The sequence below is a fragment of the Asterias amurensis genome, chromosome 22 (genome assembly GCF_032118995.1).
Source record: "Asterias amurensis chromosome 22, ASM3211899v1".
NCBI classification, from domain to species: domain Eukaryota; kingdom Metazoa; phylum Echinodermata; class Asteroidea; order Forcipulatida; family Asteriidae; genus Asterias; species Asterias amurensis.
In genome coordinates, this window is record NC_092669.1 from 4,771,939 (window position 1) to 4,787,134 (window position 15,196).

The 15,196-nt window shown below is 40.9% G+C and overlaps 1 protein-coding gene across 1 annotated transcript in view; it reads right to left on the minus strand.

Annotated features, from left to right (window-relative positions):
* LOC139953623 (cubilin-like) overlaps window positions 1-15,196 on the minus strand; it is a 38,562-nt gene that overhangs the window by 2,425 nt on the left and 20,941 nt on the right. The window contains 13 exon segments of the mRNA XM_071953103.1: window positions 1,170-1,523; window positions 2,479-2,669; window positions 3,084-3,270; window positions 5,400-5,572; window positions 5,980-6,148; window positions 7,786-7,976; window positions 9,016-9,147; window positions 9,150-9,189; window positions 9,636-9,815; window positions 11,014-11,187; window positions 12,849-13,117; window positions 13,859-13,946; window positions 14,921-15,004. Of these exon segments, the coding sequence (XP_071809204.1) occupies window positions 1,170-1,523; window positions 2,479-2,669; window positions 3,084-3,270; window positions 5,400-5,572; window positions 5,980-6,148; window positions 7,786-7,976; window positions 9,016-9,147; window positions 9,150-9,189; window positions 9,636-9,815; window positions 11,014-11,187; window positions 12,849-13,117; window positions 13,859-13,946; window positions 14,921-15,004 (2,232 nt within the window).

Sequence of the window (15,196 nt, forward strand, 5' to 3'; positions counted from 1 at the left end):
CCCTTTTCTGAACTTCTTTTTGGGCGGAAGGTAGAAAAATGGCCAGGACTACTACTTTTGCTTGGTGGATCGAGAGAACTTCTCGTTATTCAATCAGGCTCAGATTGGAGAGTGGTGGAAGTGTTATGGCTGACCGGTTAAGAGAACCAGATTAAAACTCTGGTGTTTCTGATCAGCAGGGTGGGAGTTCGAGCCCATGTCTTGACTTGGTGTGTTGTGGATGAGTGTTTAAGATCACCGGATTCAAAACAATGGTGTTTCTGATCAGCAGAGTGTGGGTTCGAATCCCAGTTGTAACACTCCTGTCCTTAAGCAAGACACTTAACCTCTCTTTGACCTTCCGCTGGAACAGACAGCCAGTGGTCCCGTGTGTTGTGTAGCGTATGTATAAAAAAACAGTGCACTTAGAAAAGAGAAGAGCTTCGCCAAAGTGTTCCTGGTTTGATTGGATTGGCAGCATTTTGCGCCACAGCACCTTGTAAACCATTACAACAGGAAAATTGTGAATGTGCGCTTTGAAACAACCGAATTAAAAACACTGGACACTATTTGTAATTGTCAAAGACCATCTTCTCACTTTTATCTCAACATTTGAGCTCAATTGGTCATCAACGTGGCGGGATAAAAATGAGAGAAAAAACACACGTGTCCCATGAAATTGTGTGCTTTCAGATGCTTGAATTCAAGGTCTTGAAATCAAAGTGGTTGAAAATTACTTCTTTCTAAAAAAATATGTCCCTTCAGAGGGAGCCTCTGAAGATCTTGAAATCAATTTGGTTGGAAATTACTTCTTTCTAAAAAAACTGTCCCTTCAGAGGGAGCCGTCGTTTCTCACAATGTTTTATACCATCAACCTCTCCCCATTACTTGTTACCAAGTAAGGTTTTATGCTAATAATTATTTTGAGTAATTACCAACAGTGTCCACTGCCTTTAAAAAGTGAAAGTTTAATAGTCTGTTCGGCTACAGGCTATGCAGAAATAAGAGTGCTCAACAAACAATTTATTGCAATTAAGTTTTACCCTAACACCGATGCAAATTAATGATAAAGCACTGCCAACATGACCCATAACCAAATAAGGTTTGATGCTAATATTTACTTTGAGTAATTACCAATAGTGTCCACTGCATTTAAGCGCTTAATGTGTACTGTTATTAAAGTATCGTACCTGCACCCAGTCGTAACTGCAGAAGGTCTGCTCCTCGACGTCAAACATCTGAAACTCGATCTTTACCAAGTGTGTACCCGGCACCTGGATCGTCGTCACGCATGTCGAGTCCCCCGGGTAATCATTTGGGTAGTTGGGCGAGGCGAAATATCCCGTCGAGCCCGACAGCTCCTGCTGGCAGTCAGACGCTACAGGATCGGCGGTTTCGTACGTCGCTTTGAAACCGCGGGCCGGCACGAAACCGTCGCTCTTGAATTTCAGCTCGCACACGTTGGATTTGGAGATCCAGACGGTGCCAGCGTCAAGTTTGCCACACCACTTAGATTTGAAACCATCATCTGGAATACTGGTGAGCTAGAAAAACAAAACAAAAAGGTTTAGAGCACCAAATTCAAGTTCTCGTGATTAGTCATAATAATATAACCGCTTTTATATCATGCTTTTCACGCCCGAAGGGTGTCTTAAAGACAGTGGACACTATTGGTAATTACTCAAAATATTTATCATCATAAAACCTTACTTGGTAACAAGTAATGGGAAGAGGTTTATGGTATAAAACATTGTGAGAAACGGCTCCCTCTGAAGTGACGTAGTTTTTTAGAAAGAAGTAATTTTCCACGAATTTGATTTCGAGACCTCAAGTTTAGAACTTGAGGTCTCAAAATCAACCATCTAAATGCACACAACTTCGTGTGACAAGGGTGTTTTTTCTTTCATTATTATCTCGCAACTTCGACGACCAATTGAGCTCAAATTTTCATGCATATGTTGAAATACATCAAGTGAGAAGACTAGTCTTTGACAATTACCAATAGTGTCCAATGCCTTTAAGCGCTTCTGAAATTATTACCCCTGGTCACTGGGCCTTAAATCATTCCTTAAACCATCTCAGCTCTCTGGGGAGTCTACAGCCTGTGCGCAATAGATGCGCTATTTGGCTAAACCAATCACAAGAACCATCTCTGCCCACACACAGGTACCCATTTATCCCTCAGTGGAGAGAAGCAGTTAAGTGTCTTGCTTAGGGACACAAGTGTCACGACCGGGATGTGAGCTTTCAGATGCTTGATTTTAGAACCCTCAAAATCTAATTCTGCGGCCTCGAAATCAAATTCGTGGAAAAATACTTCTTTCTCGAAAACTACATTACTTCAGAGGGAGCCATTTCTCACAATGTTTTATACTACTGTACATGTACATGTATCAACAGCTCTCCATTGCTTTTTACCAAGTAAAATGTTATGCCCAAAATTACTTTGAGTAATTACCAATAGTGTCCAGTGCCTTTAAACTTATTTTGGATACTTACTTGCACATAATCATAAGAACATGTGTCTTGATCTTCCACCTCGAATTCAGAGAAGACGATTTTGCAGATTTTGCCCACCGCCACGCTGATGCGAATCTTGCACTCGACGTTCACAGGGTAATTTGGGTAGCTGGGAGATACCAACTCTCCCGAGGGGGCCGATAATTGCAGGCCGTAATTTGGGGGACATCCTACGATAAAAAAGTAACAAAGAAATACAACAACAAAATCTCTAAAGCTGTAACATTTCTGGCAATATATACTAACTACAACAAGAGCAACTCATCCCAAGAAAGAAATCGCGGCACCGACAATCAGTGTTCGTGACCGAGCGGTTGAGAGCACCGAATTCAAACTCTGGTGTTTCTGATTAGCAGAGTGTGGGTTCGAGTCCCAGTCCTGACACTTGTTTCCTTGAGCAAAACCATTGCTTTGTCCTTCGGACGGGACATAGAGTCGTTGGTCCTGTGTGCACACTTAAAAGAACCCAGTGCACTTTATAAAAAAGAGAAAACGTTCGCAGCTGAATACGCCGTAGAACCTCGTAAAGTCTTATAAGGTGCAACATAATTGGGTCACAGAATTCAAAACGCCGCATTCCTTACCTGTAGAAGCGGATGGTTGTGTCGGTTTAATCTCTGCGCTGTACACAGCCCGAAACCCGGTAGAGGGTGTCTGTTCATCGCTATGGAAGAACACCACGACCTCGTTCGATTCAGATTCGTAGCTAAATGCGATTGGTTTACGGCCACAAAATCTTTGGGAGACTGTATTTTTGATTTTGTCTCTGATCTGGTGAGAAATAGAAATGAGAGTGAAGTTGGGGAGAAGATGATAATAATAATTTTACAATAAATGAGTACGCTGCTTGGGGAAAACCAGAAGAGACAGACCTTGCAACACAAGAGTACGTGAACTGCTTCACAACTATAAAGATCTTCCAACTTCAATTAGGAAAACAAAACTCAAGTATATTCCGCATGTGAACAGTACGTTACGGCACCTTCATTGGCTACCAATTTGAGCCCGGATTAATTTCAAACTTCTCGTCAGTGTTTTCAAATGTATTCACTCTACAGCACCTTCATATCTTCAAGAACTCATTTCATTCAAATCATCCGCCTATGCCTTCCGCTCATCGTACGACAAAACACTTCTTCACATCACCAAAACTAAATCACGCGCAGGAGATCATGCCTTTCAAACCGCTGCTCCCCGGCTCTGGAATTCCCTTCCACGTAACATCCGGGAAGCCAACACACTGGAACGGTTCAAAAATATGCTCAAAACCCATTTATTTGTTTAATCTGGCCATTTTTTGTTTTTTTGTTTTTGCTTATACTGTTTTTTGTTTGTATCTTTGTCTTTGTATTGTTTGTTTCTTTGTATATTGTAAAGCACTCCATTCTTTGTGGGGCGCTATGTAAATGTAAATAGGATTTAAGGCATTGCATGGTGGGGTATCAATGTATATTTGGTTTGCAGTAACACCATGTGTGTATCTACTTGCCAGGTAGAGTTTGCTCTTTAGAGAACTGTCTTGCTTTATATTTGGTTTGCAGTAACACCATGTGTGTATCTACTTGCCAGGTAGAGTTTGTTCTTAGAGAACTGTCTTGCTTTATATTTGGTTTGCGGTAACACCATGTGTGTATCTACTTGCCAGGTAGAGTTTTTCTTAGGGAACTGTCTTGCTTTATTCTACTGCCGTGTAGTAGATAATCGGAGGTTCGGGAGACTTCTCAGTTCTAAAAAGAACTGTCCTGCTTTATTACGATCCTATAAGCTAAAGTAGTAGTCCAGTCAAATTTCTATACCATGCTCTGGTTATAGTTATAAAGCAGGACAGTTCCTTTCAGAACTGAGAAGACTCCCGAACCTCAGATTTTCTACTCCACGGCAGTAGAATAAAGCAAGACAGTTCCCTAAGAACAACTCTACCTGGCAAGTAGATATACACACATGGTGTTACCGCAAACCAAATATATATTAACTATATAAATGCTTTCATTATTTTTATTATTAAGACTGGTCTTTGACAATTACCAACAGTGAACAGTGTCTTTAATTAAGGCTCTCTTAAAATCCTACAGGGAAGATGTATTCGTGATCAACAACAAAAAAAAAAAAAAAGATCAGTAATATTTTTTAACTTTTATTTTAATGATTTGAAGCAATGCATGGTGAGGTATCAATATATATTTGGTTTTCTAAAGTAGTTGTCTCGGCCGATGCGGTACTACCTTCTGGTCAGGGAGTAGTTAAAAAGCAGGACAGTTATTTTCAGAACTGAGAAGTCTCCTGAATACCAAAAATCTACTCCCCGGTAGTAAAATATACAGCGATAAGCCCGGTTCATACTTCCTGCGAATGCGAATGCGATACGAATGTTGATGTCGCATCTCTGCTCAACTCATTTGCGAATATCGCTGCGAAAGGAGGTCAAGTTCACGTCAAACACCCTTCGCATTCGCATTCGCAGGAAGTATGAACCGGGCTATACAGTTTTCTGAAGAATAATTTGGGGGGGCTAATCGTCCTTACTCGCAGCTAAGAGCTGAGTTGCAAAGGACGCGGCTACAACGTATTCGAGAAGCAGGCATGCAAGGGCGCATTCAGCTGCCAGCCACATCAACCCATTATGACCACGGAGCACAGCCAAGATCGAAAGTGTTTGATTTTTTCCTGAGGGAGGAAAACCGGATAGTCTGGAAAACCCTCGTGGCACAGCAGAGAACCAACGCACAACTCAACTCACATATGGCCCCGACCGGGAATCGAACCGGGGTCACCTTGGTGAGAGGCGAGCGCTTTACGCACAAGCCAACCGTTCAAACAACCCCTCATGATGCCTTCTCGACCAATCAGAATGGATAAACTGTCTTAGGTACTTATGAATGTAAATTAGAGCTAGAACTCACCTCAACATAATCGTAGGGACAGTTCTCCAGACTGAAGTCGGTGAATGTGATCTTGATGTAGTTTCTACTGGGAACTCTAATCTCGATCTCACAGTCCCTAGATAACGGGTAGTTGGCGGGATAGTTGGGACTGGTAAATACACCAGAGGAAGCAGTCAAAACCTGGTCGCAACCTACACGTTGGAAAATGAAAACAAACCAAAAACACAGTTAAAGGAACATTACAGAATTGGTGAGAAAAACAAATCACAGATTTACATCAAACTTACACGGTCTAATGATGGTTGTAGTAGAAATATTTCTGCTTAAAATGCCATATTTGATGAGAAATCAATACATGTGCACTTTATAAGTGTTGTACACAGTTCAAGTTTCATAATACAAAGTAGAATAAACTTTGACCAAGCATGGACCACTCTGTCTCCTTTCCTGTGTGCAATAAATAAATACAGACTTCAAATTTCAACTCTGCCAAAAAAGGCACCAGACTCTTTAACCTCTCAGCCTCATTTTGGTATACATTGATGTGATTGGGGGAAAAAGCCAGATGGTTTCCACTAATACAGGTCTAGTTCCCTACCTGGCTGGGCTGTGCTGAGATCAACAGCTTCATACTTGGCTTTGAATCCTTTGTAGAAGATGATGAAGTCACTCTTGAATATCATCTTGACTTGGTTTGAGTTAACGAGGACTTCAAAGGGGTCCTTTCCTCCGCAGAATTTGTCCGATGTAGAAGCACTGTGGAAAATCTGTGAAGAGAAAATGATTTTGTAAGGTTTGCAATAACACCATGTAACAAAAATAGTGAGTTTTCTTTTTTGCATGACAACGGATGTGCTGCAACGGTTAAGCGTTTTCAGCCAAACGTTGACGTTTTCAGCACATATTCATCCCAAGTACTGTTGTAGAAACTGAGGGACAACTGCCTTCAAAGCCGACGCATCTGAGATGACACAAAATGACAAAATTTTATCAGTACTGTTGCAGAACCTTCTGTTGTCAAAAACGACAACTCCCTGCTCTCTAACTGAATTGGGGCTGTGGTGGGGGGTTCTAAAAAGAACCGTTGGTTTTAACTCAACGTTTCAATCAGTATTCTCTGATCGTCTTTGGGAGAATGCTGGACTCCGATGCTGCATGCTGCTTACAGGCAGTGGACACTATTGGTAATTAGTCAAAATAATTATTAGCATAAAACCTTACTTGGTAACAAGCAAAAGGGAGAGGTTGATCAGATAAAACATTGTGAGAAATGGCTCCCTCTGAAGTGCCATAGTTTTCGAGAAAGAAGTAATTTTCCACGAATTTGATTTTGAGACCTCAGAATTACTTTTTGAGGTCTCGAAATGAGGCATCTGAAATCACACAACTTCGTGTAACAAGGTGTTTTTTTTCTTTCATTATTATCTCGACGACCAATTGAGTTTCACAGGTTTATTTTATGCATATGTTGAGTTTTACACCAAGTGAAGAGACTAGTCTTTGACAATTACCAATAGTGTCCAGAGTCTTTAAGCTTTATAATTGAACATTTTTAGATCATGTGTTATGTGTAGAGACCATTTAAAGCCTTCCGCTAACTTATTTTCCAGAGTCCAGCATTCTCCAGAAGACGATCAGAGCATACTGATCGAAACGTCGAGTTAACCCAACGGTTCTTTTCAGAGCCACCCCAACTCATTTAGAGATTGTTATTACATGGTGTTACCGCAAACTCTTCTATAACTTATTTTCTTTTCACTAGACTCTCTACATGTAGGTTTTGAATGGTAAACTAATATATGCCAGCCTGTGCAATTTGATATCATGTGCGAATTTGCGAGATAATCATGACAGAAAAAAAACACCCTTGTCACCTGAAGTTGTGTGCTTTCTGATGCTTGATTTTGAGACCTCAAATTCTAAACTTGAGGTCTCCAAATCAAATTAGTGGAAAATTACTTCTTTCTCAAAAACTATGGCATTTCAGAGGGAGCCGTTTCTCACAATGTTTTATAACATCCATCTCTCCCCATTAGTTGTAATCAAGAAAGGTCTTATGATAATAAATATTTTGAGTAATTACCGATAGTGTCCACTGCCTTTAAGCATAAGAAACCACTGTTATTACAATATAAGTTATCACACGAGTGCGAGTGGAATACAGACAAATACATTATAGCTAGGCCGTGTTGGATATGGGACGCAGACGCGCTATATTTTCCGTATTTCCGAGCGCGCGTGCGATAACGTATTTATCTTCAAGCAATTTTGCCGCGTGACATAGAACACGCAATACGCATGGTAGTGATATTAGCCGTGCAATATAGGTTTTTTATCACCACTCCATTCTGCGAATCTGATTGGAGGATTAGCGCGTACTTTAAGATAATTCTTATAATCATACCTCGAGATAGTCAAACACGCATCCAACTCCTGGGGTCGGATCCTCAAGAACAAACTCTGAGAAGGTGAGTTGAACTCCAAACTGTGACTCGACCGTCACCACGTAGGTACACTCTCGAATGTTGGGATACAAACGAGGAAATCTCGGACTCAGTAACTCCCCGGATTGATCATCAACATTGACCTCACAAGCTGCAAAAAACATAATAATAATAATGATAATTATAGTAATAGTATAGGATTTAAGGCTTTGCATGGTGAGGTATCGATGTATATTTGGTTTGCGGGAACACCGTGTGTGTGTAATTACTGGCAGGTAGAGTTTGTGCTTAGAGAACTCTCTTTTTTTTAAATTTCTTCTACCGCGGAGTAGATTTATTGGATTCTTCGAGAGACTTCTCAGTTCTGAAAAGAACTGTCCTGCTTTTTAACTATAACCCGGGCGGATGGTATAGAAAATAGACTGGAATACTAATTTAGCTTATAGAAGGGTGATTAACTGTACTACTGCAAAGTCTAGCTTGCTCTAGTCAACATCATAATACTAATAATAATGGGTGCATTCGATTAGCTTCCTCGTGTCGACCCTGGTCTGCCCCTGGTGGGTACGAATAGCTTTGACGTCATTCCAGGGGCTCACCCCCGTGCCACCCAGGGTTAAAGAACCCAGAACACACTTATGGCAAAGAGAAGTGGTTCACCCCGGTGTGTCTGGCAGTGGGACTATCTTTAATCAATAGGGCTACACTAGACAGGAAGAAGAAGAAAACCAAGTCGGCTCTTTAAAGGGAAGGTACACGTTTGGTAATTACTCAAAACAAATATTAACTTAAAAACTGACTTGGAAATGAGCACTGGAGAGCTGTTGATAGTATAAAACATTGTGGGAAACGACTCCCTCTGAAGTAGCATAGATTTCGAGATGGAGGTTATTTCTCACTAAAATAATAAAAGACTTCTAGCTAGAAGTCTTTTATTCCTATCTGAAAGCACACAAATTCGTCCAACAAGGGTGTTTTCTCTTTCATCATTTTTTCCCAACCTCGATGACTGATTGAGCCCAAATTTTCACAGGCTTGTTATTTTTTTGCTTATGATGGGATAAACCAAGCGAGAACACTGGTCTTTGACAATTACCAAACGTGTACAGAGCCTTTAATAATAACAACAATAATGAAACAGCATTTGTAAGGCGCACTTTGAAACATTTGAAGTAAATAAGAAGTCATACTTGTTTTGTCGGTTCGGTCTTCAAACTCATAAGTTGCCGTGAAACCTCCAAATTCAATCTGTGCGTCGCTGTGGAAGGTCACAAAGACCAGGTTGGATTTTGACGTCCACGAAAACGGCGTAGACAAATCTCGCACAGTAAAGATCGATCTTTTTTGCCGAGTTGGTCATCAATCTAGTCATAAATCAAGAAATAAATCCAATAATAAAAACAACTTCACTGGCTCCCCTATCTCTCAACGAATCATCTTCAAGCTGATGCTCATTGTCCACAAAGAACTTGATGGCAAGGCTCCCCACTGCATCTCAGAACTGCTTCAAGTTTACACTCTGTCGCCTGACTAGCCATACGTTTTTAATATCTCCTAGGACTATTCCAAAGTTAGGACTAGTCCTATAAGGACTCCTAAGTTAGGACTAGTCCTAACTTAGGACTAGTCCTAAGTTAGGACTAGTCCTAACTCATTGTGAAATCAACCCCTGGTCCCTAATTCACAAGGGGGGTAATAAGCCTTGCATTTTGGTTGAAAATGAGTAAAAATTTGTAAGAAATCTGATGAGGTAAGTCTTGTATTTTTGGTGTAAAACGTTTTATTAAATCACCCCCCCCCCCAAACTTACCATCACCCTATCCTTCTGGCAATCGGCATCCAGCTCAGTATTAAAGCTTGTGAAGGTAATTTTGATTCTTTGGTTGGCTAGAGCCAACAGGACATACGTGCAGTCTGCGTTTCTCGGATAGTTCCGCGGGTAGGAGGGCGATTCAAAACGACCATTAGATGCTTCAAAGATACCTCCACAAAACCTAAACAAAATTTAAACAAAAATGGAACATAGCACTAGGATAAAAGAATGCTAAAGGAACGTTACAGAGTTGGTTTTTGATATCAATGTAAACCCACAACGGAAATTGACTGGGTAAATTTAAAACAAAAAGTCGCAAACATTTAAACAAAAAGTTGTATCCCCTTAACGGTGATCCCCTGGCTGCCGCTTCCCAGGTTGTATCGTAATTTGGGTGTGATCCCTGGCTACACGGCAAAGATATATTGATATCTGAAACAAAAAGTCGCATCCCCTTAAGGTGATCCCCTAGCTGCCGCTTCCCAGGTTGTACCGTAATTTGGGTGTGATCCCTGGCTACACGGCAGTTAACGGTTGTATGGCTTCTGACTGGCACCCCGACAAAGATATGACAAAATAGGGACACCACCAACATTGGGTTACCAGATAGCTCAGTTGGTAGAGCGCCGGCACGTTAATCCGGAGGTCGTTGGTTCGAATCCCACTCTAGTCAATTCTTTGATCAACCAAAAAAAAGAATTTGTTTTACAGACAAACCTGTAGAAGTTTGAGATTGATCAGTCATCTGGCTCTCGAGCAAAGAGTGAATCAAAAACTAAAAAAAGGATATTACAGAATTTGTTAGAAAAAAAATCTGTAAAAAAGATCACAGATTTACATTAAACTTAAACTGGGCCGACTTCACAAAAAGTTAAGATTGATTGTACATGTAACTGCAAATCATTCCTAGTTGCTTAGTATGTAAGTGTGATGTCATAATGAAAATTACTATGGTAATACTGTCTACGATGGATTTGATTGCTTTGTAAAATTGACCCCTGATCTAAAGATGATGATAGTAGACATTATCCCTTGAAATATTTCTGTCTGAAATGTCATATTTGATGCAAATTGTAATCTGTTTTTCACTATTTTCTCGAGACCCAGACGGTCAATCGATCTCAAACTTCTACAGGTTTGTCAGTTAATGTTCATGGTGGATAACATAAAGTGCCTACACTGCCAACAACTGTTTTGTTAGCAAAAACAAATTCTGTAATGCTCCTTTAACTTTAAAGAAACGCTCAAGTTTGTCTTACTATAAAACAATAAAACAACCCTCTGATTACCCTTTCTTTAAATTCTTTTGTATTTCTATGAATTTTCCTTATACAGCGTCATGAGTGCCATGCCTGACGGACCCGAGTGCTATATTACCTGTTGGATCGGGTCGTTCCATAAAGAGGTATTCCGCCTTGAATCCTTTCTTGACGACACTGCTATCGGTATCCATGGTAACGATGACCTCGTTGCTTGACGACAGCCAACCGAAGGGCAGCTGACTCCCGCAGTATCTAACGGTCCTCGAGGTGTCCAGCTTATCTTTTATCTACATGTAACGGAACGTAAATTTCATAACATTTCAGAAATTGTCTGCCCTTTCAATCATCCACTGTCATGACTGTGGTTTTTACTAAGGGAATAAAAGGGTAGCGACGAGTTCTTCAACATACGTTTAAAGCCGACCGGGTCGGTGGCCGTGTGATAAATGCCCGAGCCGAAGGCGAGGGCCTTTTATCGCACTGCAACGACCTGCAAGGTTTTAAACGGACATTGAAGAGCGAGTCACTACTCTTTTATTCCCATTCATAAATTCCCTTTTGTTAAAAAACGTAAACAAATACAGTTATAGACACTTTAACAATTGAAAATTCAAGGTTTGAATTTTTTTTTTCCCAAAACTTTGTGAAGAATCTGTTTGAGGCGCGTGGGTTGTTTGTACGCGCGCACGCTTAGATTACGCGCTGATAGCTATGATTTGCGCGTTCCGCGTGACAATCTTGCGCGCCCGACACGCGGAAGCCATCTCAGTGTGCATAAACAGAGCTTCAGTGTGCATTAACAAAAGGTTTATGCACACCCACGTGATGCTCTCTCCACCAAAATGAGTAGAGCAACTGTCTGGGGTATTTATGAATTATATACTAACATGTGGTCAATGCATCTACGTAGATATGCCTCCTTTGTGTCAACCATTCATGGTTCTGAAGCTTGACCGGTTTGATTATTGACCATTACCTATTGACTGTTTAGCACAGATAACGGTCATTTTGGCACATTTGATTTGTGACTTTGCCTCACTGTCATTCATCAAGCCAAACTTTGCAACATGTAATCTTTGCAATTGTGGTATCACTTTAGAGAGGAACATTCAGTTTTGCATTGATATACATGTGTTACATATATATGTACGTAGCAGGAGTTGGTCTCATAATTCAAACGAGTGATACATGTATGGCCACTATTCTAAAAAGTCGCTATTATTAATATTTTTTCTACTTCAGACAGTAGGAAGGTTGACTGTGTGGAAGTGTCGTGGCCGAGCCATTAAGAGTACTGAATTCAAACTCTGGTGTTTCTGATCAGCAGAGTGTGGGTTCGAATCCCCAGCCGTGACACTTGTGTCCTTAAGCAAGACACATAACAATTGCTTCGTCCTTCGGATGGGGTGTAAAGCCGTTGGTCCCATGTGTTGTGTAACGCATGTAAAAGAACCTAGTGCACTTAGCAAAAAGAGAAATGGTTCGCCCCTGTGTTCCTGGCTGTGGCTGCTGTATGCGCCGTAGCACCTTGTAAACCATTATAAGATGCTAAATACTTGGGTCTCAGAATTCATCACTGCAATAACTGAAAGTTTGTATATACTCGGCACCTTGTTTGGTAGATACTTGCGCTATATAAGACTTCAATATTATTATATTATTATATAATAATATAATAATAATAATAATAATAATAATAAACGAGACTTATAAAGCGCATTTTACAAAATTCAATGTGCTGGTAAGAGAGCTACGGAAAAGACGTTTATGAGCGAAAAGAGAGTAGATGTGTTTTTAATTTACTCTTGAATGTCTGGAGTGTGTTGGTGTTTCGAATATGATTTGGTAGGGCGTTCCAGCACTATGCCAGCCTGCAATAGATATCATCTGCACAGTCCACAGTCAACCCTCTTACTCTTACTCTTACTCTTTAGTGTTTGTACTATACCTCTATATAATCGTATTCACACTTGGTGTCCGTCTTAGGAATCGCCTGCCGTTTATAGAGAGTATGCTCGGACGGTTCCTCTCTCTTCTTGCGCCGTTTCTTGAGCGGCGTCGTACTCGGGTTCTCCAGCGTCAACTCGAGAAAACTCACAAAAACAATCTCGTGAGCGTTGCCTTGAAGGAGGTAGTCGCTGTGGACGCCAGACGGGTAATCCTCCGGGAAGTTTCGACTCGTGAACTCTCCCTTTGTGCCGGTTAGAGTCACACTTTCTGTTAATTGACAAAATAATAATAATAAAATAATATTAATAACAATATTGTAGTGTTAGCGAAAGTATTTACCAAACAAGGTACTCAAGGCGCTGAGTATATACAAACTTTCAGAAAGATAGTTTATTGCAGTGATGAATTCTGAGACCTTAGCACCTTATAAGGGTTTATAAGTTGCTACAGCTCACAGTTACAGCAGCCACAGCCAGGAACACCGGGGTGAACCCCTTCTGTTTTTGATAAGTGCACTGGGTTCTTTTACATGCATTACACAACACATGGGACCAAACATCTTTACGTTCCATCAAAGGACAAAGCAATGGTTAAGTGTCTTAACCCTTTAGCACGCACACAACATTATACATAACGTCACACGCTCCTCAGTGCGCAATGAAAATTCAATAGATTTCCGGCCGTATCCAGAAATCGTCGGATAACTGTAGGTGTGATTATTTTCTTGTGTTACAAGTTGAGTTTATTTTGTAGAGGATGAAATCATCTTTTGAATGACTTTCACAGTTGCTTTTGTTTGACTCACCAAATTCAAGCTTTCAGGTTGGAAACATAAGAGAGATAAAAGGCCCTTGCCTTCGACTCGGGCCTTTATCGCTCGACCACGACTCTGCTGGTTTTAAACGCAGTTTAAGAACTCGTCGCTACCCTTTTATTCCCTTATTAAACTTTTCATGTTAACATGATGACTAACTAAAATTGATTTGAAACTAATCTAATACAACCTACCTGTAGATGGTCTACGAGGTTCACTCGAGTAGAATCCATTGACAGCGTGGCTTGAGAAACTAGGACCAGAGAAGAATTGCACAATAACCTGCGTTCAGAGAAAAGAAAATGTGGCGCGGTTATACGACCGAGTAAACCGTATTCCTACTGAGCAATACTGAGCAGGATGCTGGTCGCAGATGGTGCATGACATGACAAGAAATTTGGGCAGGTGACTCCATTGTTTTTTTGTTTTTTTTATGCAAGTCGCCAGACACACAAGGCCTGAAGGCCACTTCAAAGTGTGGCCTACAATTATTTTTTTTCCGGGGGGCATTGCCACCTACTTCTAGGGCTGAAACAGGGTTACCCCTACACAGTCCATACAAATGTATACGTCTGGGTATCATCCATCAGAAGCCTGGCTGGTAGAGCAGAAAGCACTACATCTACATGTACCTCCCCAACCTTATGTAGCACATGTCACGACCGGGACTGGAACCTACACTCTGCTGATCAGAAACACCAGAGCTTCAATCAAGTGCTCTTAACAGCTAGGCCATGACACTCCACAAAATTCTGGTATCTAGTAAGCTTAAGTTTGTTGTGCTTAGCTACAATTTGTGCTTAAAGCAGCTCAATGATGGCGGGTCCAGGGCCCAATTTTATAAAGCTGGTAAGCAGCCAATTCGATTCTACTTAGCAAATTTCTTTGTTAAGCAAGAAATAAGTAAGGTACCAGCCGTCGATTTCACCAAACTTAGGATTAATCTTAGGACTTAGGACGGGTTCAGTTCTGTATCCAAATACGTAGGACGCATTGAACACATCCTAAGTTAGGATGGGTTACTCGTCCTACATGTACCTCGAGTTAGGATTAATCCTAGCGTTTCGTGAAATCGGCTGCAGGTGCACCAGCTGTATGTATCCACGCTGGGACCCTATCACTCCTAAGCAAGTACTTTTTCTGTGCTAAGCAAACTTTTGTGCTTACAGGCTTTATGAAATTGGGCCAAGTTGACTCAAAATGGGCTCAATGTTGCTAGAGTTTTTTTTAGTCTGGTGCTAGACTTCAAACTTTACCTCATTCGCATCTGATGTCCATGTGAAAGGCCGCTGAGCAGTCAGACACGTTGTCTGGCTGCGCTTTGTTGTAGTGTCCATCACCTGTGTACAAAAGACGCAGGATAACATTATGTATTTCCATACACCTGTACATACGTTTTGTACATATACATACATACATACATTTGTATAGCGCCCCACAAAGATCAGAGCGATTTACAAAAGCTAGCAAAAAATTTACGATACAAATAAACAATGCAATGATACAGACACACAAAAAACAAATTACAAGAA